General features: G+C 39.9%; 1 protein-coding gene across 1 annotated transcript in view; it reads right to left on the reverse strand.

Moving 5' to 3' along the window:
- Positions 1-27,329, reverse strand: part of ush2a (Usher syndrome 2A (autosomal recessive, mild)) — a 232,565-nt gene extending 205,236 nt beyond the window's left edge. Inside the window, exons 1-5 of the mRNA XM_028606322.1 lie at positions 26,718-27,329; positions 25,356-26,175; positions 24,569-24,783; positions 24,204-24,422; positions 18,072-18,240 (exon numbers count right to left, since the gene is read on the reverse strand). Coding sequence (XP_028462123.1) covers positions 18,072-18,240; positions 24,204-24,422; positions 24,569-24,783; positions 25,356-25,979 — 1,227 coding nt within the window. The 5' untranslated portion in view covers positions 25,980-26,175; positions 26,718-27,329. The remainder of the gene's footprint in view (positions 1-18,071; positions 18,241-24,203; positions 24,423-24,568; positions 24,784-25,355; positions 26,176-26,717) is intronic.
- Positions 27,330-27,535: the final 206 nt, after the last annotated feature.

The raw sequence follows: 27,535 nt of genomic DNA on the forward strand, positions 1-27,535 counted from the left end.
TTAGCCGTTGTTATTTTGTGATTTTTTATGACATTCTGTGACCAAACGAATGGCTGTATAATTGTCCATGTACTGTATCATCACCTAGGGACTGCTAACACTGTTTTACCTTACTATTAACTTAAGTGTACCATAACATATTTAATATCTCTTCTTCTCAAAAAAGTTTAATTATTATCCTTTTAAACAATTTCTTTCAAAAGGTTTCTGTGCTCTTAGGGAGTTTCAAGCACCGTTTCCCTGTACACAACCCACCCCATTGGCAATGTTACCACCTAAGCCTCTCTAAAAGCTCAGGGAAACCCTGAGTGGAAAGCTTTTAGTGATCTGTAGACTGGCATTTTGACTAAAGCTCTTCTCGATTTTCACACTCCTGCCAAGCCATGGCTCAGTACACAGTGTGGACAGCAGTGTTTCTTCTAAGCTCACTTTGTAGCTGTGGGCCACTAAACTAAAAGGTGGTTGAGAAAATATGTATAAAATAGCCCAAGTTTGCAGTTCCAGTCATACAAAAATATTTAATCAGAAATATAACAGTATAATATAAAACTTTTACTTTTTAAACCACCATGGAACAAAAATAGCGGTCTGTATCTTGCAGATTAAAAACGTATTGCTCTGTAAAAGTAAAAAAGAAAACTGGCAGTTGAAATCTTGTACAGTATACGTCACAGGCTAGAATTCTGCATTAGGTACAGCGGACAAGTTTCCGATGCTCTGCTTAAATGAACCTTTTTCTTTTTGGCCCTGGTAAAAGGTTAGTCTGGCTCAACGGAAGTACATTTCTAGCAGGAAACAACAAACAAACGTTTAGCTAGCAAGCTACATGCTGAAAAGGTTTTGTAGAAAATTTGGATTATGCAACAAGTAAGGCCTGCTTGGTTCTTTCGGGGGAGAACTGGTAAGAACAAATTACATTTAACAATGAATCCAGCTAATTTACGTACTGTAGCTCACATTACTGTATTGTGTGAACAGTTCACTTTATTCTAAGACTAATTCTCATTATTCTAAACAGCAAGGTGTCCAAACATCACACATGTTGCAGAGTCAGACAGTGTTAGACTTTAGAATCATATTTTATTTATATGTGGAGCCAATTTTAGATACATATTTTACTGCTGTCCGATTAGTAATTTAAGTGCTAAAGCAGTGCAAGGCTCAATGCAGGAGCTTAATGTTCTACAGTATATGGGTTTGCGCGTGTGTGTGTGTGTGTGTGTGTGTGTGTGTGTGTGTGTGTGTGTGTGTGTGTGTGTGTGTGTGTGTGTGTGTGTGTGTGTGTGTGTGTGTGTGTGAAAACACCAGTTCACACATAGTCGCCCATATTTTGTAATCCACCCAGTTCACCTTCTTCTGATCAGCTCCTCTGCTCTAACAATTATATTGTTATTGACACGATAGAACATATTTAAACCATTTACATTTTTCATACATACTTTTATATTGGGAGTTCACTCTTTTTCTTTTGAAGTTTACATAAAACCAAAAACAGACAAAAGCACACAAAGAAAACGAAAGTGAGAGAATAAGAACAAGAATCAACAGTTCCAACTTGAAATACATTCACACTGAGTCCATTTAACCACACTGAGTTTTGCTTACTGGTAATAGGCTGATTTTATTTTAACTGTTGAACAACATGACCTGGCTCAGGTGGTCATAACAAAGAGGGAGACCATGTTGATTGTTTAGACAATACTTTATTAAACCAAATTAGACCAAATGAACAATATACAGAATAAGATGTAGAAGTCAGTGTAAACTCAGCAAAAGGCCAACCTAGGATAACATAACCTAACCAAGCCTGGTGTGCCTGTGGAGACAGCAGGGAGGGGGGAGAGACAGAGGATACTGCAGCTTAAGAGGCCTCAGCACACCAGACCCAGGTGAGCTGAGTAACCTGCAAACAGGAGGCACAAGTTAAAACACACCTCAATGTAGATGGCAAAAACACTCAAATGACACCGAAGGGCATCACTTTCCCCCCTTAAGTCGTGGGCCACAAAGTGAATCACAAAACACTGAAAGTAATAACCACCACCAAGCACACAAACAACAAAACAGAAAACCATAGCAATCACGCTGCACTTACACAGTTCAACAACCAAACCACATCAATCAACCGGGGCACGTGACAGGGCATCTGCAATGATATTATCCCTGCCCTTAATATGCCCTATGTCCAAACAGTGAGACTGAAGGAATAAAGTTGTGGTCGGTGTAAACCACAAGTGGGCTAATGCCAGAACTGACATAGACCTCAAAGTGCTGGAGAGCCAGATCAAGGCTAGTGCTTCCTTCTCAATAGTCAAGTAATTAAGTTAATGCGAGATGAACTTCATCGAAAAGTATCAAACTGACCTATTGACCCCCTCCCACTCAGCAACAACACTGCACCTGCTCCAACATGACTAGCGTCAATTTTTAATTTAAAAGGCTGGTTAAGGCGTGGCGCAGCAAGAACCGGCGCAGCACACAACAGGGCCTTTACGCTTTCAAATGCCAGCTGACATTTGGCAGACGACACAAACTTACTCCGAGCCTTCAACAAGTCTGTCAGTGGTACAACTACTGTCAGACTTGTGTCACTAAACACAACAACATCGTCTAGGTAGACCGCACAACCATCAAGACCTGCCAACACCAGGTTCATAAGACGTTGAAAGGTGGCAGGCGCATTGTGAAGACCAAAACTCATTACATTATACTCAAACAGACCAAAAGGTGTCACAAAGCCTGGAGCCTCCCGTGTCATGCCCTCTCGTCTCATGCCCTCCCACCTGGTGCCGTTCCCGCCTCGAAAACTTCGGTCTTCAGGTCAGTTCCAGTAGTAGGCTACAGGCGAAAGAGTGGTGGATAAGACGAGGACTGTGTGTCGGCGTTGTTCAGCAGTTGTTGGGTATGGGAGTGGAAATACATCTAACATGCTAACGCATATCCAACGCCATCACCAAGATGTGCCAATCAATGGAACGAGACAAAAACAACTGTCCAACTTCTCCTCCCTACAGTGCTTAACCAGCCTTTAGATACAAATAATTAAAGTTAAATTAAAAGGGAGAAGAGCTTGGATGTTAAATTATTTTACCTACTGTTAAAAAAAGCAAATAAAGGCTACTCTTTTTGCACTTGCTCTGTTTACTTTAAGTTTTTATTTTTGTATTCATCCTGAAAGTGACTTTATTTTGTGGTTGGTTTGATAGCCTACATCTGGCTTCAGGTTGCACTACAAATTCATTTTACTTACAGTGCAGTGTTAAACTATTTTAATAAATAGAGATTTGAACCTTATTGAAATTTGTTTTGTGTAAATTGTTAATTGAGCAATGGGAAAATAATCAGAAATTAATCGCTAATTGAAAAATTAATCGCTAATTGAAAAATGTATCGTTAGAATAGTCGACTAATCAAAAAAAGAATCGCTAGATTAATCGTTTAAAAAATAAACGTTTGGGACAGCTCTAGTCCCCAGTTTGATCCCAGTTCCCTCTCTCTCCCTCCATTTCCTGTCAATCCCAACAACTGTCAAAAAAAAAAAAAAATGCAAGACAACATTGACTAGACTGACATAGACTGAAAAAGTTAAAATTAAGCACTGGATAAAGAAAGAGAGAGAAGGGAAAGAAAGAGAAATGTAAGAGGATAAATGGAGTACAATCCATGGTCAATGAATGTTTACTCGTCACAAAAGGTGTCTTTTTAAAATAACAAGTCAGTGTTACTTAAATAAGACTGACTTGTTGACACTGACAAATAATATCTGGGTCCTGTCAAAATACTAGAAGAGACAATGGGGTTATATGGAACTAAATAATTGTAATAATAGCATCATGTAAAAGGAATAGAGGAGGTGGGGGGATGAAGATAAGAAGTAAAGTTGGAACAGGGATAGGAAGAGAAGGTGGGCCAGGTCAACAAAGGTGAAGAGGGGCGCCCGGACAGCTCAGTTGGTAGAGTGGGCGCCCATATATAGAGGTTTACTCCTCGACGCAGCGGGCCCGGGTTCGACTCTGACCTGCGGCACTTTGCTGCATGTCATTCCCCCTCTCTCTCTCTCCCCCCTTTCATGTCTTCTGCTGTCCTATCAAAATAAAGGCTAAAAATGCCCAAAGAATAATCTAAAAAAAAACAAAAAACAAAGGTGAGGAGGAGAAGGAGAAAAAAAAATGGTGCTAAATGGTTCTTGCACATTCCTATTATGGTTGTCTAATGCAGTATTCTTTTTACATTACTATCGGTGCAATTGAAATCACTTCTGCAACACGTGGGTATTCCAGGCGATGACATCATTCTGCACAGGCAAAAGCTCCAAAGTGCTTACTTCATCAAAATCTAATTATTAAACTGCACAGCTGTTTTAGCATATAACTAATTACTAACTACATTATACAACTGTATCAAGTGTGTTTGTATAAAATGTTCATGAAGTTTGAACTCCAAGACAGAGCCAGGCCCACTTTTCCAAAATCATTTTAAGATTAAAATGATCTCAGCTTGACAGATTTACAATCTGACTAAAATCACTTTAACTTTCAGATGATTTTGGGAAACAGCTTGCTGGATATTCCCGTCCTCCAAATGCAAACCAAAGTGAGTGAAATCAAAAAGTGTAATGTGACTTTATGCATCCCCAGCTCTCCACTTTTGCATCTCCAGGCATATTATCACCTTTCCCTGTCTCTTTCTCTAACTCTCTCATTCTTCGGTTATCCCTCTCCTTGTTATTCACCCTCCAAGCCTCTCCCTCCCTTTTTACTCTTCTCTCCCCCCTGTATACTTGCCCTTACCCACTAAGAACTGTTAGCAGCTCTGATGTACAGCCAATATTCTTTCTATCATATTAGCATGGCTGCAGTGTGTAAAGAAAGAGATAGGAAGAGGAGGAGGGGAGGAAAGGAAATAAAGAGAGAGAAAGAGAGAGGATGGATTGGAGAGACATTTGTTCTACTCATCTCAGCGCTAAAAGATACAATTACCTCTCACAGCATATTATCCATGTTTTATACCAGCCCAGGGCCCCATGCCTTTGCCTTGTCGCGCTCACCCCATGTAAGGCCCATATTTTAACACTAGCCTTGACAGTTTATTTAAGAAAAGAAAATTGTCCCCAGGGAGATGGAGAGGGTTAGAGAGGGAGTGTGTGTAAGGAGAATGTGAGGGAAAGAGGGAAGGACAAAGAAGGTGGAGAGAATGAGAGATAGATGAGGCAGAGAGAGAGAGAGAGAGAGAGAGAGACCCACACAAACACAAAACCATCTAAAAAAAGCAGGGCCAAAATATAAAGCGAGAAAAGGAGAGAGAGGGGACATTTATAAGGTGACACACCAACCTTTTAATAAAGACCATAAGTCTCTAAGACTTTTTCTTTCTGAGCAGAAAGCAAAGAGTGGTCCCATTTAACAAAACAGAGACATCCACGACAGCATACAAGGAAGGAGGAGCACATACAGTATCACACTGCAAGAGGAAAGAAATAACACTAAGTAACAAGGCTTAGATGCAGACCAGTCAGAGACCAGTCAGGAACATTAGCGTCATATCCACTATCCATATCTTTTTATAATATTCTGGGCCTTTTTTTAATAAAGTTTCTATTGGTCTTAATAGGGTTACTATACTAACCTATGCTATGGAACTTCTACTTTAGAGTGGATATTTCTAGAAAGGGCAAGTTAACATAACATATGCTCATTGGTGGATCCTTTTACCCAAAGCACCTTGAAGCACCCTTGACACATACATTTTTAGCACTCATATCTCACAGCTCCAGTGGGAATGAAACCCCTAACCTGGCCGTGTTAGTGCCTTGCCCTCACTATTAAGCTGGACCAGACTGCACGCAGGCATGAAACACTGATGTTAAATAAAGAAATAAATGAATTTAAGACAGAAAACCTCGAACCCCACCACGCATACACACACACCTTTCTCTCACTCTCACTCACTATGTAATTGATGCCAGTCTCGTGCCCTTTCGTCTCCTGTGCCAGCAGGCAGAGGGCTACCATAGGAGTGTCCACTTCACCCCTACATAACAACCTTGCCTCACCTTCACACACACACACACACACACACACACACACACACACACACACACACACACACACACACACACACACACACACACACACACACACACACACACACACACACACACACACACACACACACACACACACACACACACACACACACACACACAAAGTGACTCCAACACATAATGCATGTGCATAAACACAAATTAACTTTCAGCCTGTCTCACAATCTGTCTTGGTCACTGCAGGTGGGACAGAGAGAACAGTATAGTATAGGGAGTAGTAGTAAGTATATGAGACGGTGTGTATTAAGTCTGCATGTGTACAATCTTGGAAACAATCGGCTAATGGTCTGACAGCAATTTAGCCTCAGGGGGCAATGGCCAATATTTCTGGGGTTCCGGTGTAGCCAGCAACGGATAACGGATATCCGGGCCAAGATTTCCTCTTCCATGTGCCGGTCATTGCTTACAGTCCGAGTCAATACTTTTTGAAGGCGTTTTTGGTCCGGACCACATTTCGGCTAATCTCTACAAACAGATATCTGCATACGAATGCAGATAAATGAATACAAATTAAATAAATAAATAAAAAAAAGAGCTAAATTGTTGTCAGACAATAGCCAATCATTTCCCCTAATGAATTTCGACCAATGCGTTCCACCTCTATTGCTCTCCACACGCACTATGTACATGCATGCAACCAAAGCCCACTCAAACGTAATTGGTCAATACTACAAACAAAAACCATAATGCTTCCGATACCTCAATCTTGTCCTACAGATTCTGCATTCATATGCAGATATCTGTTTATAGAGATTAGTATGTGTGCAAACAGTGCACACATGCTAATACTTTCTACTAAGCTCAACTTCTGGTACTGCATATGTCATCAGTCATTTGCATGTCTTGATGTCTTGATATTATTTTCTTCATGTTACATTTCAATGTAACTTTATTATCTTACGGGCTCCCGGTTATGACATGCAGCTGATAAGTCGCACGAGTTGGGCTCGCAGCTAAATACTTACAAAAATCCTCAGAAAGACCACCAGAACTCGTATAAAAGTATTAAAAATCACTTAAAAGTTTTGCGAGAGGAGATGCCACCAAAAACCATCAAATCTGGACACCATTCAAAGCCGTCTGTGCAGATGGAGGAGGAAAGCGTGACACTAGCAAGCAAAAAGCTAACCGAGGCACAGGTCGGATTTAATGCAGCTACAAACGATGACATCCTCAGCGCAATCCAGTCTCTGAAAGCTGACTTTACAAAACAATCTGCTGACACGCTCGATGCAATAAATGGCATTAAAACAGACTTACTGTCACAGTCGCAAAGAATAGGAGAGGCAGAAGAGAGAATTGCACAAACGGAAGAAGATTTCTCAGCCCTTCAACACAAAGTTAAAAAACTTTAAAAAAAAGAAACAACTGATTTTCTACGGAACAAAGTGCAAGATCTGGAGGACCGCGGAAGGCTTTCTAACCTGAGATTAGTAGGCCTGCCCGAAAAATCAGAAGGATCTAACATGTGCGCTTTCATGGAAGGCCTGCTCTCCAAGGTTCTGAACGACACGTTCAGTTCCACACCAGTCATCGAACGAGCGCATCGGGTTGGACAAGTTAACCCAAATCGCCCGACGACTTCAAGAGTGATCGTGATGAAGTTCTTGAACTACCAGGATAAGGAGAAAGCTTTGAGAGCAGCTAGGAAAATGAAGGAATTACGATATGAAGGACAACGGATCAGCTTGTTCCCGGATCTATCAGCTGAAACGCGTCAGCGCCAGCGGCAGTTTGATGGAGTGAAAGCTCAACTTAGAGGCATGGAAATCCGCTACGGTATGCTCTACCCAGCGCACCTGATAGTTACACACTCCGACCAACGCCACATTTTTAAATTGGTCTCGGAGGCAGAGGACTTCATTCGGTCATTGCGTAGGCCTACCACAGCTTAAACGCTGTAGAAAAGAGGGGACTTGTTAACAGGACTCAATTTTTTTAAGCAAAGGTAAAGTTTTGAGTTTTCTTAATTTATTTGACAACATGATCCATAGTAGCTCATTGTCCACTTCACTAGGCCTATATGTTTGTCAGTAGCCTACTTAAGTTTAAAAATAACTGGACATGTGTCAAACTTAAGTTTTGCCTATGTTCTATTAGGGTTGAAATTATATTTGAATAATGTTAGTGGTCAAGTTTTGTTCAGTATCTGGTTGCGAGCCCTGAGTGGTGAATAATGATAGAGAGCTTGCTCCATGTTATATGGATCAAACGTGTTTCATAACCAAAGTTGGTGATTGGGGGGTATTCTCATGCTTTCCGTTTGGGGGAATGCATGGTGGGTGGGGGTGGAAATGGGAGGTTGTTAAGGAATCACTCCTTCTTTTCTCTTTACTTTTTTTTTTTTTTTTTACGGTTTGCTAGGACACAGCAATGTCTACATGGTAACACAAGATAGTAAATGATCAATAAGTCAGAGATAAATGTCTGTAGCTGGAATATAAGGGGACTAAATAATTTGGTAAAACTTAAACAAGTATTGGGTCGACTGAAACAAATGGGATCAAGTATAATTTTTCTGCAGGAAACCCATTTAATAAAAGAAGATAGTAGCAGGGTCACGAAGAGATGGCCAGGTCAGGTTTTTGATGCCTCCTTCACCTCTTGAGCTAGAGGAGTCATGATCCTCATACACAAATCTGTTCCATTTCAGTTAAAAAAGCAACATATAGATCCGTTAGGAAGGTACATAGTTCTTAATGGTACGATCTTGACAACACAAATTAATCTGATAAGTATATACGCTCCTAATATGACCCTTCCTTTTATCAGAACTTCTTTCTTACAATATCATCATATTCCAGACATTATGTAATTGGAGCTGATTTTAAATGTGTATTAAACCCAGTGCACGATCGCTCTTCAGGAAAAGATAACACCCATCAACAGTCTAAAAAAATTATCATTAAGTATATAACTGATATGAATTTAATAGAGATTTGGAGGTATCTTAACCCAAGCAAAAAAGAATATTCATGCTTTTCAAGCACACACAAAACTCTAATAGCCTAGTTTCAAAAGTAGGTAAATGCTGGTATGACAGTACACTACTATCTGATCATGCCCCTATTACGTTTACACTCCAAATGGACAATCTTGTATTTTCCCCTCCCAGATTTCGATTTCAAGCAAGATGGCTTATGGACCCTGACTTTGTTAAATTTCTGGATAAATAAATAGACCTATATTTTCTGTTTAATACAAATCAGACAAGCGCTTCAGTTAAATGGGAGGCCTTCAAAGCCTATATTAGGGGGGAGATATTAAGTTATACAACATATAGATCCAAAACATATCAGACACAATTAAAATATCTGGAAAAACAAATCAAGATATTAGAACAACACCTCTTTAGCGACAATGACCCTGTAAAGCAAAAAGAACTTCTTGTACTAAAAGCCCAATATAATGAATTAACCAGTAGTAAAATAGCTAAGAACTTAATGTGGCTAAAACAATCCTATTACGATCAGGGAGAAAAACAAGGGAAGTTGCTTGCATGGAGGATTAAAAAAATACAAACAGATAGAGCCATCAATTCATTAGCTCTAGAAAATGGGGTCAATATTGTAGACCCATTGGAAATAAATAATACTTTTAAATTATATTTTGAAAATCTGTACAAATCTGAATTCACCAACAATCTAGAAAGGCAAGACAACTTTCTTGATAAACTTAAGTTTCCTAAAGTATCAGAGGGGACAAGAAGTGAACTTGAGAGGAATTTAAGTTTTAAATTTTTAAAAATAAGTTTTAAGAGCTTTCAGAGGCATTACAGAGCATGAGTAGTGGAAAAGCCCCTGGGCCTGATGGCCTCCCAACGGAAATTTATAAAACGTTTGCAGGGAAACTTTTACCACACTTGCTTGAAATGTTCAATGAAGCATTTGAAAAGGGAATATTACCTCACTCATTGAGATCGGCACTAATTACCCTCATATTAAAAAAAACAGGCAAACCCTCCAATGAAAAATTGTCTTATAGGCCCATATCTTTAATGTCATGCGATACAAAAATTCTCTGTAAGGTCCTAGCTAAAAGAATTGAAGGATTTATACCGAACCTTATTATGAATGATCAAAATGGGTTTGTGCTTGGAAGACAAGCCTTCCATAACATACGTAGAGTCCTAAATATATTATATATAGGCTACTTTATAATGATTCACTGGCAGAAATAATAACAAATAACCAAATATCAAAACCCTTTCATTTAAGTAGAGGTACACAACAAGGATGTCCATTGTCCCCTCTGTTATTTTTATTTGCAGTAGAACCTCTTGCAATGGCAATCCGGAGTAGTCCTGAAATCAAGGGCATAACAATAGGTGAGAGGGAACATCACTTATCCTTGTTTGCAGATAATATTGTGGTGTTTATTACAAATCTAGACCCTTCTATTCAAGCACTCAATAATATATTAACTATATTTGGAGAGTTTTCAGGTTACAAAGTTAATAATAAAAGTGCCTTGCTATTATTGAATGGGGATGAAAGGAGAAACTGTCTGACCTTCAGGCAATTCGCCAGCTCCCCTGAAGGTTTTACATATTTAGGAATTAAGATAACCCCAAATATAAAAGAAATTATTCCAATTAATTACGACCCATTAATAAAGAAAGTTATAGACTCACTTGAGAGATGGAATGCATTGCCAATTTCAACTATAGGACGTATAAATATTTAAAAAATGTCAATTCTACCAAAATTTGTATACCTTTTCCAATCAATTCCACTTCCTCTTCCAGCTACCTTCTTTGCTATACTCAAGAAAACATTCACAAGATTTATATGGAACAACAAACGTCCTTGATTACGTCTGTCCTTACTCTACCATACGAACAGGGAGGGCTTAAAGTACCAAATATAAAACTTTACTATTGGGCAGCTCAACTTTGTTCTGCTATGTACTACTTCATAGATACAGACACTCCAGCGTGGATAGACATAGAAAAAAACGGAATAACAATTCCATTACAGATGTATCTTTACTCATCTTCAATTAAAATGCTCAAAAAAGCTACGCATAATCCTTTCCTTAGGAATACAATTTCTGTATGGTATGAAGCCCATACGTTTTTAGATGAAGAAATTACATTGTCAGGTTTGTCACCTATTTGGGGTAATACAAATTTTGTGCCGGGGAGAAGTGATCAGGGATTTAAAAACTGCATGTATAAGGGAATAAGTCAAGTAAAAGATTTATACGAGGAAGGTATAATGTTGTCTTTCCAGCAACGGATGAGAAAATATGATATCCCTCAGAAACATCTTTTTAAATATTTACAAATAAGAAGTTTTATACACTCTAAAATAAAAAATTATTTAGAACCCCCTTTGTCAATTATAGAAAATCACACTTTAAAACATTTAAAGGATAAAGGCAATCTGTCATTCTTTTATAATATACTTTTAGAGGGATCAAAAGAGAGTTCGTTGTCCTATTTAACAGCATGGAAGAATGATCTTTAGGAAGACATTTCTAAAGAAGAATGGATGGAATCTTGTTTATTTGCCCAAAATCACAGCATCAATACTAGGTGTAAATTGCTGCAATATAAATGGCTTATGCGGACCTACATTACCCCAGTCAAACTACATAAATTTAATCCAAATATTCCAGATAACTGTTTAAAATGCAAACAAGAAATTGGTACCCGTTATCATTGTATTTGGGAGAGTAATGAGATTCAAGGATTTTGGAAGGAGATTATTTTTTTGATTGGTAAATTGGTTGAAGAAAATGTCCCTCTTGTACCTAAATTGTGTTTGTTTCATTTATACCCAGTAAATCTTGAGGTGAATGCAAGAAAGCGCAAACTAATTGATTTTAGTTTGCTTCAGGCAAAGCGTGCTATTGCTTTAAAATGGAAAGAGACCCAAGGACCCACTCCTAGCCAGTGGTTTAAAGAAATGACCAGCAACCTTGCCTTGGAAAAACTGACTTATGTTGTTAAAAAGAAACTAAAAGACTTTTACAAAATTTGGACTCCCTTTTTGCACTACTGTAACCAAATTGATCAGACAACATCGGATGACTGAAATAGCAAATTAAACTACACAATGTATGGCTGTGAACTGTGATATCCAAATGTATAATTTACTTATTTTATGGTTTAGTTTTGTTCTGGATGTCCTGTAATGTTTTTATTTATTTTTTATTATTTTATTTTTTGTCTCTTTGTTTATATTATTGTTTTTTATATATATATATATATATATATATATATATATATATATATATATATATATATATATATATATATATATATATATATATATTATTTATATATATATATATTTTTTTTTTTTTTTTTTTTTTGATGTTCAAACAAAAGCCAATAAACATTTTATTGAAAAAGAAAAAGTAAGTATGGCAAGTAAGAGTACTTCTATGTCTGCCACTCAAACAATACCTATGCATGATATGGGACACTCATGGCACACATGTGGCCACTCATAGAAGACTATTGGTCCCCGGCAAATGTATGGTCTTCAACACAAGACCTTGGTCCCCAGCTTTTATTTCTACAAAAAGATTTTTTTAAGAATTCTTTTGGGGCATTTTTAGGTCTTTATTTTCCCAGGACAGATGCAGACATGAAAGGGGAGAGACAGAGGGGAATGACATGCAGCAAAGAGCCGCAGGTCGGAGTCGAAACCGTGGCCGCTGCGACGAGGAGTAAACCTCTATATATGTGCGCCTGCTCCAAATGAGCAAACCCGGCCACCTACAAAACTAATTTTAAGTAATATTTGGCTGAGAGGGAAAGTACTTGCCTATATGTGTTTATAGTTACTACAGGCTTAACTAGAGGATCTGGTAACTTGTGTTCCCAAGCAGCGTCAAACCCATGTTAAATCTAGGTCAGGATTAAAGGGGTGATAGAATGATTATACAGGGTATTTCACACTGTTACTTAAGGTCTCCTAATAGGGTATTTAACATTGGTTGGGCTGAAAATGGCCCAGGTGCTATTTTCTTTTGCCCTTATGCATCCCTGTGTAATGGCCCTATTTGGAACGACAGCTTTTCTTCCAAATATGGTATGCTCATGAATACTTAGATGAGCTGCGTGCTGACTGGTTGAGGAACCACATACACAATACATTGGAGACGAGTCAGCAGGTCTCATATTTCAGACACACACAGACAGACAGACACACACACTGCTGCCCTGCGCACAGCGCACACACACACTGTCTGTTACATGCCCAGACATGCCCAGGCACGAGCCGCAGTGGCTAAAACAGCCGAGACAAAATAAAAAAGTTTTGACACTTTCATTATAACTAGTGTAGTTCTAACGTTACTCTTGCGACACAAAAAACCTCCACCAAAGAATCACAACTCCCCTAGTAAGCGCGGGGAGAGGAGAGCGGACACCTGCAAGCCTGTCCTCTGCCAGCGCCTCTGCAGCGCTGCGTTAGATCCACAACTCCCTCTCGTCTGATATACTCGCTCTAAACCCTTTTCTCTGGGCCAGTAGGCTATTCTGTTGTACAGTCTGGAACACTGCATTTACATGGTTCATTTTCAATATCCTTGCAAAACCTCCAAACTTTCTTCTTTTCTAAAGTACACTGCGCAGCTCGTGTGTGAGATCCTGACTCAGCTCCAGCTCAGCGGTTCTGTGAAGGGGGAGAGGCCGACAGGGAAGGCAGCAAACCCGGCCAGCAGCCACCGCCTGTCCCGGCAGATTGTGGAGCTTGTAAAGTCCGACACTGTCTTACCAAATTTGCAATTAGCCATCAATTTTCATAATATGGCCCATATTTGAGGTTTACATAGTTGATTTCTCGCATAACAAAAGTCTCAGAAGTGAATTTTGTAATGGAATTGCAGAGATCTGCACGACCTAGATTTAGAAGACTAACAGATCAGTTAGTTGTCTATGTAAATTTTGGGGCGTTACAAAGATAGAAGGTAGAGCCAAATGAGGAGGAATTGAGCAGTTGACGTCAACTTTTAGCTTTGTTCAGATTCGCCCGTTTTCAGCAGCAGTTTCAAATTGTGAGATTTGCAGAGGAAAGAGGTGTCAATGGGATTTTGAGGTTCTATGTATGTTCTATTTACCCACCAAACTGTCATTTTTCAACTATGAAAAGGTAAAATCGGTTTTGCATTCTATCCCCACTTTAAGGTAGATGAGCTGGGTCAGATAACACACGTTGACCAGTTTACACCAACAGCAAACACAGAAGAAGAGGTGAGGAGAAGTGAGGAAGGCAGAGGAGGAAGAAGAGAATGGTAATGACAGAGTAAGCAGAGCAGGAGAGAAAGACCAAGGACAGAAGAGGAAGGAAGAAGGAGGAGAAAGAAAAACAAAACCAGTCTCGGATAGACTAGGGCAATGAGACGTGCACATGCATCTATGCAAGAAAAAAAGAAATAGATGGAAAGACTGTGGTGGTACCAGATCAGTGGGTGTAAATTAGTTGCCTTCTGCCAAGGCCAGACCAGTCCTTATACAAAGATACCAACAGGCCAGAGTCTTCCAGTGTAATTGTGCATGAAAACATTCATTATGCTTATTATGGCATTCAGTAGAAGTTTCAGCAGCCAAACTGTCTGAGAGCAGAGTAGTGAAGCAGATGAGCTGTCAGTGTCTAGAGAACAAATTGTAGATTAGATAGGAACAACTCCCTCTAAAAAATATATAGATGGATGTGTGTGTGTCTTTGCATCCTTGACTTGACCTCAACTCACTATGACACTCAGACACTGACCCACATACCCTCTTTTTTGGTCCTTTCTTAACAATTCTGTTTCTCCTCTCGCTCCTCTGTCTTAAGCAACGGGTAAGAGCCCTCTGAAAGAAGCAACCAGCGGTGTGGTGCTGTGTGTATGTGGAAGCAGTATGTACATCACTAGCGTTCAAGTGTTTAACGGTAAGAGAAAGAAAAAGAGTGTGTGTACGTGTGCGTAAGCACAAGTGTTAAACATTCATGCTGCTGTGTTGGGTCGTGATGGGACCGGTGTGACTGGTTGTCCCTGCCACTGCCTCATCCGATAATGCTGATTTGCTCAGGCACTAACAGACGGACCCCTCTGGGGGTCCTCCAGGCACACAGTCAATCACTGGTACTCCAAAAGATAGTACTCCAAAGCTATTTAAATCACAAACTCCCTTCCTTTCTCTTTCCATCTTTTGCCATCTCTTTTTAACACTTCTTTCTCTTCATCTTTCAGAGAAAGAACAAGTCATGTTTATTACACACTGATCAGCAGCCACTGCAATATCAGTTGTACACATAACTCCTTCATCCACAGCAGTAGTAAAAGTTATTTTCTATGTACAATGAGAGCTACCGAATAGGTAATACATTCTGCAGAAATGTACAGGACAGTGTCTCACTTTCCCCATCTCCTCTTCTCTCTCAGTCCCTCCCTCCCCCAGGCTACCTTTTCCTCCACTATTCTCAACATCGTTACCATAATCAGATAAGACAACTACCTAGGGAGCACCAGCATCCCTACAGCACCTTGCTCCTGGCACCGTGTGTGTACATGTGCGCGTGTGTGTCAGTGTGTTTGAATTGCTCCTGGCACTTGGAAATCCTGTATTCCTTTTGACTGTCTTTTTTGGTGTTTTGATCTTTTCAAACCGACAGATGACTGGTGTGTGTGTGTGTGTGTGTGTGTGTGTGTGTGTGTGTGTGTGTGTGTGTGTGTGTGTGTGTGTGTGTGTGTGTGTGTGTGTGTGTGTGTGTGTGTGTGTGTGTGTGTGTGTGTGTGTGTGTGTGTGTGTGTGTGTGTGCGGAGGAAAGGTTTCTAAATTACCCAGCTCCTTCATAGGGTAATATCTGTATTGTGGCTGACAAGTCTGCTACAAATTACTGCTGAACTGTGAGTGTGTATCTGTGTGTATGAGTGAGTGAGTGAGTAGATAAGTGTGTGTGCATACACAAGAATGGGAGTACGCAAATGGTGTTTGAGTGTCAAGGATGATTACGTTATTTTTCTGAATGGTCTAAACAGATCACATCATCATGCCATCAAACGAAAGGCCGACTGACTCACAAGAATGCACACACACAAAATTTCCACCTCCAAGCCATACCAACACAACATACTTTTAGCAATATACCTGCAAGTCTTACCCTTCTATATGCTTTCATGAACATGTATAACACACAGATACAGTTCATAAACATATAAAAACCTGATCCCTACAGGGCATACTGTACACACACACGCTTGCTTGCAATTGAGACATAAGCAACACTACATTTAGCCAACAACACACTGGACTGCCAAATTACTATACCAGGCATCAACACCAGTCTACCATCCAGCCAGTAAGCTAAACTGTCAAGTTAGATTAAATAAGATAGATCTGGCTGGGCACAATAATTGAAAGTACTGGTCAACATATATAACTTCCTCATTCCTGGTTTACCCCTCTAGCCTTGAATCACACTTTAAATCAAACAGCAGTTAATTTACAGTACATTCCTTAATGTACCTGAATTTGGCATCTCCAGTCTCCTTTTTCAAAAGTAATCACTGGAAACGTAATTTAAACTATAACTTAGAATGGCTTTATGATACCAAGATTATTAAAAAAGGTTATCTATTTTTAGGTTTTGTATGATCAAATTGATCAGCTAAGCCCTTTCTTCTGTTTAATTGTTTTTTTAATTATTAAAGACATGGATTTTATTTGAGAATGCATGATATAAAATGTCATAATGGTTATATAATTTTATTATCAATCAAAGTACCAGAGAGGGACAAAGAAAGAGGTTAACAAAATGTGTAATGGAAAAATGCAATAATGTCTATTGAAATTCATGCTAAGTCAAATAAAAAGCTGGGCCCAAATGATTATACAGATAAAAAGTAGACAAACAAACAACTTAAGTTACTTTTTCCCAAAGTAGCCCTTGTGTTATTCAGAGACGCTGAAAGAGAAAGATTGTTCAGTGGCGTAATCTGCAAAAGGATACTCTTTAACAGACCACAAACACACACACACACACACACACACACACACACACACACACACACACACACACACACACACTTCACAAGCTGCCATTTCAGAATGATCAGAGCTTATGAAAGCCTTTTTTGTTCATGACAGCCTTGCATTTCTAACTTCTGATACCTTCTATAATTTCTAGTTGATGTACCACTTAAGTCAATTGGTTCTGGAGAAATGAAAGAAAAAAAAAACATTAAAGTAGAGAAAATATATGTAGACATTGTTATTGTACTTAAGTAGTGAATGTAATGAAAATGAAGACATTTAAATTTTCCACAGATCTGCAATTTCTTATGGCTCTGTGATGATAGTGTTTTGTATTTTTTCCTTTTACCTACTTTCTTCTTTGTATTTAGCACTCCTTCAAACATGCAACAAGGTTCTCCATAACAACACTAACATATGCAAAGTTTATCTGTAAAATAATCTAATATGTAAACAATTATTGTATTATCATACTCCCCTAAATAGATTAATCCAAAGAGTTCAGGGGTTTTGAAGTTAGTTTTCCATACAGGTCATAGACGTTTTTGAAATGTTGTATTGAAAGTGTGAAGCATTGCCTGTCTGTGTATGTGTGTCTGATGTAATGTGTGTGCCCCCAGCCCTGGCATCTGTGCCAAAGCAGATGTTTGCCGGTATAATTAGCACAAGCTCATAGAGGGAAAGGGAAAAAGATGGACAGAGAATGAAAGAGAAGTACAGAGGAAAAAATAGAGACAGTATGTCTGTGATCAAAGTTTGTGAAAAAGAGACCATTCCGCTTTCACAACCCTTATGACAACAGTTAAATGCAAACCTGATGGTGCTTCTAAGGTAGATGGATTGAATTTCATGTACACAAACTCACCTATGCATGCACATAAACATTCATGCTCATAAACATGTGCCTCTCATTTTAACCGACTCAGGCACGTTCAACAGGGCAGCTGTCTCTCATGCCACCATCGTGATCCCCAAACTCTTGAGATTTGTTACCTGCAAAACAATGTGTGTCCACCTCTCCAGTGTAAGCCTCCCCTCTGTTCTGAAGCTGACAGTCAGAGGATTCTGACTGCTGGCCTGACCACAGCGCAGGGTGACCGCCTGCTCGGACACTGTCACAGAAAAGAACAACCTCTCCCCTGAGCTCTTCTCCAGCAGCATCCTGAGGGAAACAAAAACATAGACGCAACACAATTATTTCAGCAGCATTTGAATATCTGGCAGTGATACGTTGTTATAACTTAAAGTGATGGTTCGGAGTAATTTACCCTAGGGTCCTTTGCACCGTGACCTCGAGCCAAACACACCCCCAGAAGCTTTTTTCACCTGGGTCTAACATTGGGCGAGTTAGCGTAGAGTAGCGTTATCCGCTGAATAGCTTAGCGCAGGGGCTAATGGACCCACGTTTGTATCTCTTAAATGACCCCACTGATAATGCCCGAAATGATACCAAAGGTCTACACTAGTATATATAGGTTATGCACTCATAAAACGATGGATTGGAAAGTTTGTAAGTACACCAGAAGTTTATGTAAATAACACTTTCCTGCTGGCTTCTGCACTCTGCTGTTGTTGTTGCTGCTGTGAGACGAGTGCTTAGGGACGTCTACAAATTACAACACCAAAAAAAGAGATGCAACAAAAATATTTTTTAATTTAACTTATTTTTTAAAGTAAGTTCTGTAATATAACTAGCAGGAGACAAGTAATAATTGAGCTAAGTTTGGAGACATTACCTTATTTAATCATTAAATTAATAAATATTTTTGTTGTATCTCTTTTCAGTGTAGTAATTTGTAGACAGCCCTAAGCACTCATCTAACTGCAGGTAGCAGCAGCAGCAACAGAGAGCAGAAGAGAGCAGGCAAGTGTTCATAAACTTCTGGTGTACTTACAAACTTTCCAATCCATCGTTTTATGAGTGCATAACCTATTAGTGGGGTAACTTACGAGATACAAATGTGGGTCCATTAGCCCCTGCGCTAAGCCATTCAGCGGCTAACGCTACTCTACGCTAACTCGCCCAGTGTTAGACCCAGGTTAAAAAAGCTTCTGGTGGGTTGTTTGGCTCGAGGTCATGGTGCGAAGGACCCTAGGGTAAATTACTCCAAACCATCACTTTAACTCAGAAGGAAGTAAGAAGGAAGAGTGGACTCTAAAAGCCATGGAGTCAAGCGCCACTACACACAGTCTCTCATTCTGACATTTACACATTGAATATCAATATTTTACATGACTGCTAGGTTTGAGCTGCTACACTGGGTGCAGACACAGACACCCTCCCTGTGTCATATTAACCACCATCACTGACATTTTATGGGAAATCATGACTTTTATGAACCCAGAGCCACATATCCTATAAATCACAGATAGATGTATGCATGAGAAAGAGACCATATGTATGTATGTCTGCGCATGCATGTGAATGTGTGAGTGCGCCTGTGGGGAGAGACAAAGAGATAGAAAGACGGACAGAGATAGGTGCAAGAAGAAAGTTAAGACTAGTTGGTTACTTAAAACAACTAAATAACTGAGTTACTGGACTGAAAATGCTTCTTGTGTCAAAAGTGATTTAACCTTTGTTATGTAAGACTCCAGATTGAACTAAGGAATATTGTTATTAGGGCTGCACAATTAATCACAATTTTATCGAAATTGCAATTTTATATTTTTCAATGAAAATTAGAATAATGATACAAAAAAATCATCATCTCTAATATCATGAATCATATTGCAATATCAGTCAAAATAATAGCAATTAGATATTTTCCTCATATCGTGGAGCCCTAATTGTTATTAATTAAGCTGCATTTTATTTATGATGTATTACTTATTTGGTCTATAAAATGTCAGAAAATAGGGAAAAATGCTCGTCACAGAGCCACAGAGGGCACAGAGCCCAAGTTAACAAATTAAAAGTGCTTGTTTTGTCTAATCAACAGATATGTAGTTTTCTATCATAGAAAACCAGCAAATACACATATTTGAAAAGATCCAGAACCAGTAAACTTTTGGCATCTTTGCTAAAAAAATCAAATGTTTAATTCAGCGATTAATCGACAAATTGTTTAATTTTCTGTTGGCTTATCGGTTTCAGCTATACATTATTCAATACGTTGCTAGGGCAAGGTTATGTGATGGGTGGGGAAAAGACCAGACAAGTTGTCAAAACTTCAAGGTTTTTGTTTTTCAAAAAAAAGCACAATAACAAATAAGGCTTTCCATCATCTGTGATAATTATGACATGTACATTAAAGTGCGGATCGGGCCGCATTTTTCTGTCCGAGCCCGCCCCGCGTCCGACAGAGCAGTAACCGAACTCGGCCCGAGCCCAAGCAGGCATTAAAATTTTTATGTCCAAGCCCAACCCGAGCCCGACACAGTTAAAATCAAGTTTTTTTTCCTCATACTAATGACACATACGTTTGTTTGTGCGGAAAGCCCGCTTTTATTAAGCAACTGTAGGAAGGCATTCTGAAATGTCAACAGATGAGCGCATCAGCGCACACTGGGCAACAAGCGCACGTACATAATAAGCTTTTTTAAATTAAAATGTTTAATGCCTTATCGCGCTGATGTGACCGAGGCCGACCCAAACATCATTTCTAAATATCTGTCCGAACCCGGCCCGGCCCATCGAGTCGGGTATCCATCCTCTAATGTACATTCACTTATACCCCATGTTGTCCATGTAGGAAAAGTCCAGTGCATGCAACCAAACTAAAAATAAAATATCTATTAAATATGAGAATCCTCAAACAATATAAACAGAACTCAGTGTCTGGAAGTGAAGCCATGGTTTAGTAACAGGTGGCTGGCTCTGTTCATTGTTCAGATGCGGCAAGGGATGTGAAATCACAGAGAGAGGGAGAAACAAAGAGAGAGGGGTGAGGAGAGATGGACAGAGGTGAGGATAGAGACCTCCTTTCATCTGGCTTCTTTGATGGCAGCCATGATCGTCTCTACAACAAAAGACTGATGGCCAACGACAGCAACAGAAAGAGAGGGAGAGGGAGAGAGTAAGAGGGGAGAGATATTACTTCCCTTCAGATGCATTCAGCCATACAGGTGTCATGTTCAGAAAACCAAGACAACAAGACTTGTCTGTCATATGAATCCCCACACTTCACTAACAAAATCACATCATGACATTTAAAGAAGTGATATGACCTCTGTCTGATTCTCCTTCTCAGGAGTTAAATTTAACTGACAGCAACATTTAAACTGAACAGCAAGTGAGTTACTAGAACACACATGAAACTTGTCTAGTGTTGCTCTAGGTCTTTGTTCAAACCTGTCCTCACTGCAAAGTTATCAGTCACGTTTATTTTTGCAGCAAATTGTGCAATATGTGAATGTTGACAGACTTTATCTCATGAAAGCTCAACAAACCCATAAGCTTATTTATAAATGTTTGTTTAATCCACAAAGAAGAAATTTGTTTCCCCCTTTCTTGCTACTACTTCCTCTCTCTCCCAAGCAGGTGCAATTTAGAGTCGTCATTAAGTAACAAAACAATCCGGTCAGTAGGAAGTCGGCATCTTATCACATCAGATATTATTGATGTTTTATTTCAGAACTCATGCACCTGTTCACACTCCCACACCATGTGCAGGAAAATTCCTGTTTGTTCAGGTTGACAGAACGTGCAATAGGAAGTGGGAATGACTTTAGAGACGTATCTCTTCTGAGGAGTCCAATATGTCCTATGACATATGTTGAAGTGGATCTGCTGGTGATTTTGGTTCTTGGAGCAATGGAAAATGTTGTCCCAAACTGTCTCCCAATTAATTGTGTTCCCCTCAGGGCTCAGCTCTCGCTCCCATTTCCTTGCTATTGGGAGTTATCCTATGGATACTTGCAACAGTTTAGCATAGATCTTGGACGCTAATCCTCTCACAGGAAAATCAACAAACCATTTAATGACTGGGTGCGCCTCAAGACTGTTTCCCCATGGTACTCCATAACATTTTAGGGCTGATCTTAAGCGCAGATACAAGAAGAAGGATGTCCTGGGGACTTCAAAACTAGCTCTTCTTCAAAACTCAACATACCTTTCTCATTGAATAATCCCTTCATGATTCCTGATAAAAATTTTGTGTGGAAAAAAGAAGGCATACACAGGTTTTCAGCATCAATGAAACGGTTTTATGATCTCTGAGTCTGAACAAGAATGAGAATGAAATGAGAATATTTGTAGAGCATTTGTTTTCATTTAGGTTTTCTTAGAAAAAAATCAGCTAAGCCTGCCCGCGTGGCCCTCAGGTTATTATAATAATTTTGTTATTAATAATACATTTATTATTATGATATTTACCCTCGGTAACGGACGTGCTGCTCGGTTGGGAAACAGCGGCACTCATGGTAGAGTGTCAAATACGGCTATCCCCTCTCTCCCCTTTCATATCTAGCTGTCTTTTCCATTAAAGGCTGAAATGCCCCCAAAAAAAATAATTTAAAAAAAAAAAACTATATGTACACCGTTGATTGGGAAAATAAATGTAATTCAGATTTGATCTACCTGGGCGGGTCTCAATCTACCAAGGTGGGGCCTATGTATGGGAAACACTGGATAAGCTCTGAGGCATACGATTCTGATGGATCAGACAATTTGGAACTGGAACTGGTTCTCGATTCCCATCCCTACTTGAGTCAGTGTCTGATGGAACTGAAGACTACAAGTTTGAAAATAAAACAAATCCGAGGGTGTTTAGTTAGAAAGAAGTGAGCTTACAAGACTTCTGTTGCCCGCTCCTCAGCTCTGCTTGAAGCTAACAGCTCGGAGCTACTAGCAAAACACACACAAATCTCCGACCAAACTATCAGCAGTCAAATTGCATTGTGGGAAATGTAGGCCCCCAGGTTTGTTCTCTTAATATGTCCATGGGTTTTGGCAAGGAAGAAGAATGCCTGGAATAAAAAAGATGATATCTCTGGTTCTGCTGAATACATTTTTATCGTATTATTTCTAAAGTGTCCATCGTGAGTCCAACATTGTTACAGGAGTGCCATGGTAAAATCGGCGGAGTAGTCTTTTACTAGGTACATTTCACTAACAAATATATATGTGTAGTGTATTTTTAGTTCCAGGACAAAGAATCCCACATTGTTCAATCTACTTTGAGTGTTGCTGTATGCTGGAGGAGGAGATGGGGTAAAGCCAAGTAAAGCCAACTGATCTTTTTGTGTGTGCTTGTGCTTGTGCTGTGTGTGTGCGTGTGCGTGTGCGTGTGTAAGCTGATCTGTGTAACTCTGCACCATCCCTACCCTGCCTGCAACATACCAGCCCCCTCTCATCCCCTTTCTCTCACACTCCACATGTCTGAGAAGGACATGACAGCCAGTTGTTGGCCAACATTTCCTGATAGTGATACTGACGTGACCAGACCTGACCTAATTGCTTCTTGTTATTAGATCAATATCACAGGGCTTTCACTTTCATTCACTTTTGTTTGAAAATCATATTAGATATCCTATCCGAACAGACATTTGACTATACATCACAGCAGTGTGCTTTTCCAGCAGGGCGCTGTATTTCATCAGTAGCACAGGCTAGTGATGGACTACTCTGATACGGTACATCAGTGTTTGTGACTTATACTTATTACACACAAATGTTATTCTCCATTTTCTTTCCTTCTGTTTTTTTTCTGCCACTTAGGTTCCAAGGATTTGAATATACACAGAATATATCCTCATACTGTATACCAATAAAAACCAACTTTGTCTGTATCACTGCATTGTTATTTCTCTTCACTCTTCCATTTCCCATTAAATATAACATGTTTCTATCTAGGCAATGGGAGCTGTCAGTTTATTTACCTCTTCCTTTACCAATAAAGTATTAACAGTATTAACGATTGCTAGATGTAACATGATGCTAGTATTGCTCTTTTTGGCCGTGCCAAATAAAACGGGAAGGTGTAATGTGTCTTTGTGGATAATGTTTTTCACAGAGATCAGAATCTATCCATCAGTTATCTATACCATCTATCTATAAAATAAAAAAATAAAAAACTGAGCAATAAAAGAAAGCCTCATACAGTATCTCCAACTATGCAATTGACGGATTATTGTCATTGATAATTGAAAATGATTTTTTTTTTTTTTTAAACTTTAACTTACATCTCTCCAGGAGTGCTTGGTTTTATCCACAATGCCAGAGTGAGGGAACCCAACGCTCCTAGTTTCTGTGAGGGGGGAGAAACCAGACATCCATCCTGGACTGGCCGAAACAGCACACTACTGGATCTACCAGTAACCTCATCTGAACTGGTAGGGGTTCGGGTCTCTGTCTGAGTCCCAGGGTGAGTGTCATTACTGTCCTCAGTTACACAGGTACCCCTGGTGGAAAACAGTTTAAATATGTTAATATTTTCTCTTAAAAATGACCTTTTTATTTTTGTATTTTGCATTAACTGAAAGGTCAGAGGTCTTCTAAAATCCTCTGAAAAACCGTAATAACATTACTATAAATTTGATGTACGTACCTGTGTGCAGGCAGAAGCAGTGGGGCATACGGAGGTGTGGAGGATCTATAGGGGCACTCCTGGATACAGAAGGCCGGATAACATGTCATCAGCTCAGTCTGGGAGGACGGCGACTGGCAGTAGCTGCTCCGCTCTGGAACCCCACAGGTGGAACGAACCGGAGAGGTGGACAAAGGTTTGAAGGCAGCAATGTTCTCCATTCGTGGGAAATTTCCCTAAGAACGAAAATGGTTTTACAATTAGTATTATTCTATTCAATCTCGGTCTCTCTTGCCACTTATACTTTTGTGTGGCTGCAGCAACCTGAGACATTTGGATACAATAATGATGACCTACAATACAGTTTGGAAAATTCAAAGTGCTATACAATGAAATCTATGGGTTATAGAATAGGTATATGATATAGCATAACAGAATTAGCAAGCAAACCTCTTATCATCACACATACTGTACAGTACATTTACAATGTATTAGGACAGGTTTTTTGAATAAAAATGTGAATAAATGAATGCTTGCTGAATTATTATTGCCATTTAGCTGCTTCAGTTTCAGGGCCCTGGTTTTGTGCATGCTGGCTCACTGTCACACTGTGACTTACTGGGAAACTTCAACAGAACAGAGACATCTTTTATGTTATTAGTAACACCTGTGCTTTTCATACTATGAGAGGTCAAAATGTCTGCTGTGAAAAAGGCCTCTCTGATAGTCTTAAAATAATTCATATTCATATGTACATTGTCAGTTTTTGGATCACAAATTACAATTGGCTCTTGAAAGACACTCTTACCTGTGATGAAGCAGATTTTGGACACAGGCTGAAGAGGAGGAGGGTTAACCAGAGGAAGATCTGATGCCACCTCATCCCTTTCATCATGTTTTCCACTGTTTCAGTGATGTTTTTCAGGTGAAATAGCCAAGAAAAAACAGGCATTGTCTTCCTTTTTGCCATCCTTTTCTCTGTTTGCTTGATTTCACCTTCCGTTTCTGCAGCTGGCAGAATACCAGAGACATCAGTCTTGCTCTCGTGCTTTCCATTCAAGCCCCCACTTTCATTCAATTTCCCCCCACTTTTAAGGTCTTTTCTAACTTTCTTGTTGCATTTGTTCCTTAAGTTACACTGCTCCTCTCTCCTTACTCTCTCCATCCTCTCTCTGCTGACTCCTCTGCTCCATGTTTGTCTATTCCTTTTTGCCTTCTCTCCCTTCGTTTCTCCCTCATCTTCTCTCTGTTCCATCCATCTCTGACCTTTGACCCCAAGAGATTCTAGAATCGGGTTCTCCAAGGGGTCCTGCATGGTCTGAGGTTCTAAAAACCTGGGTTCTGCAACATTCTCGGGGGCAGAGGGATGTTCAAGAACCTGGATTTCTTTCGGAAGCCTTCCAGCAACGCTTGAATAAGTGATGACTGTCATGGTTTCATGGTTCCGGGGTTACAGGGACATTTTTTACAGGCCAGTGCCCCTAGGGTGAGGCTACGAAGCTTAGCTCTCTGTTACACTGTCTCTGTCACTTGCACACACACACACACACATACGCAGACATATACACACACACACACACACACAAGCCACAACCAAAGCCTTCACATGATAGGTAGGATTTCACAATCTAGAGAGGGAAAAGAGAGAAGGAGAGAAGGAAAGAGAGACTTGGTCAGACCAAAATCCAACATGAGACAAATCTGAGGAGAGTGAAATGCCATGCAGGCTATTCCCTAGCCAAAGCCTACACTATCATGTACAGCTTGATGGAGGCACAGCTCAACTGATACTGCTACATTGCTTTCCCCTTTTCTTCATTTTCCATTGAATTAAACATGCCCTTTTTCCTCTGGCATCTGGCCTCCAGGTTTTTATCCAACTGAACGGGTTTTCACATAAGTTTGTTGGAAATTGAGGCTTAGGCCAAAGCTCTCTTCATTACAATACTTATCAGCTTCAATTTCACATTTTGAGACACAAAAAGAGGCCAGCAGTGCAGTCATCTCTATAGGGCTGAATTACTTGGACCCTCTCTTGCCTACAATGTGCGTTGGAAAATAGGAAAGCTCACAGTGTATCTAATAACGTCTGCTATATACCGTGCAAATTTATAAATATCTATGCAGATATTGTGACATGCTAAAGTATCTGGTGGCTCCTTGTGGTTACCTGTCGGTGTTGACTCCCAGCACAAAGCTCTATCCTCATCACAAGTACAGCGTGCAACACTTGTTGCTCTGGCATGAGTCGGACAAAACAAGCTAACTACCTGTATTTCTCCACACCTGTCTGTCAGCGATAGCAGACGCCACTCCAGTAGAAAAAATAGTCCTCTCCAAACATGACTTGAGTTATTTTGTCCGTCGTTCTAGTCCACAATTCGTCAGGAAAAAAAACAACAACTGAATGACAATACAGCTGAACTTGTCAAAGCTCCTCTTTTTTTTCTCTCTGTCGTACCTCTCTCAATCAGAACATGCGGCACGCGGTGCTAAGGAGATTACCGCGAGTCGCCATCTGGCCAGCAGCGCTCCAGGCGGCAGGATATTGGGCGCAATAAAGTAACGACGAGGCAACGTTACAGCTTTCAGAGCCAAGTAACGGAAACATGAGAGCCCTGGGGTCGGCATGAGAACAAACAGTGCGACATATCCGCTTTGCATCTGTTACAGAATGCTAAAGAATGTCCGTGACAGCGAGGCATTAATATGCGATTTTAAAAGCCTAATTACCCCCTGCCTGGTAGTGGTATGCTTTACCCCCCACCTACGTGGGATGCGTCTGGGTTTCAGACAAGTGGCTCTCAGAGAAAAGAGGAACGCTACTGCCGTCGCTAGGCAACGGTGATCCGCTCCGGCCCATGGCTCCTGCCAAAGAGAGTGTAGGATGAAAATCATTGAATGGACTATCTGTCAAATTAATTATTTTTTACTAAAATACTACATCACTATTTAAGGGTGCAATGCATTATGACACTGAAGAGAAAA

Source organism: Perca flavescens, chromosome 1, assembly GCF_004354835.1.
Source record: "Perca flavescens isolate YP-PL-M2 chromosome 1, PFLA_1.0, whole genome shotgun sequence".
Taxonomy (NCBI): Eukaryota; Metazoa; Chordata; class Actinopteri; order Perciformes; family Percidae; genus Perca; species Perca flavescens.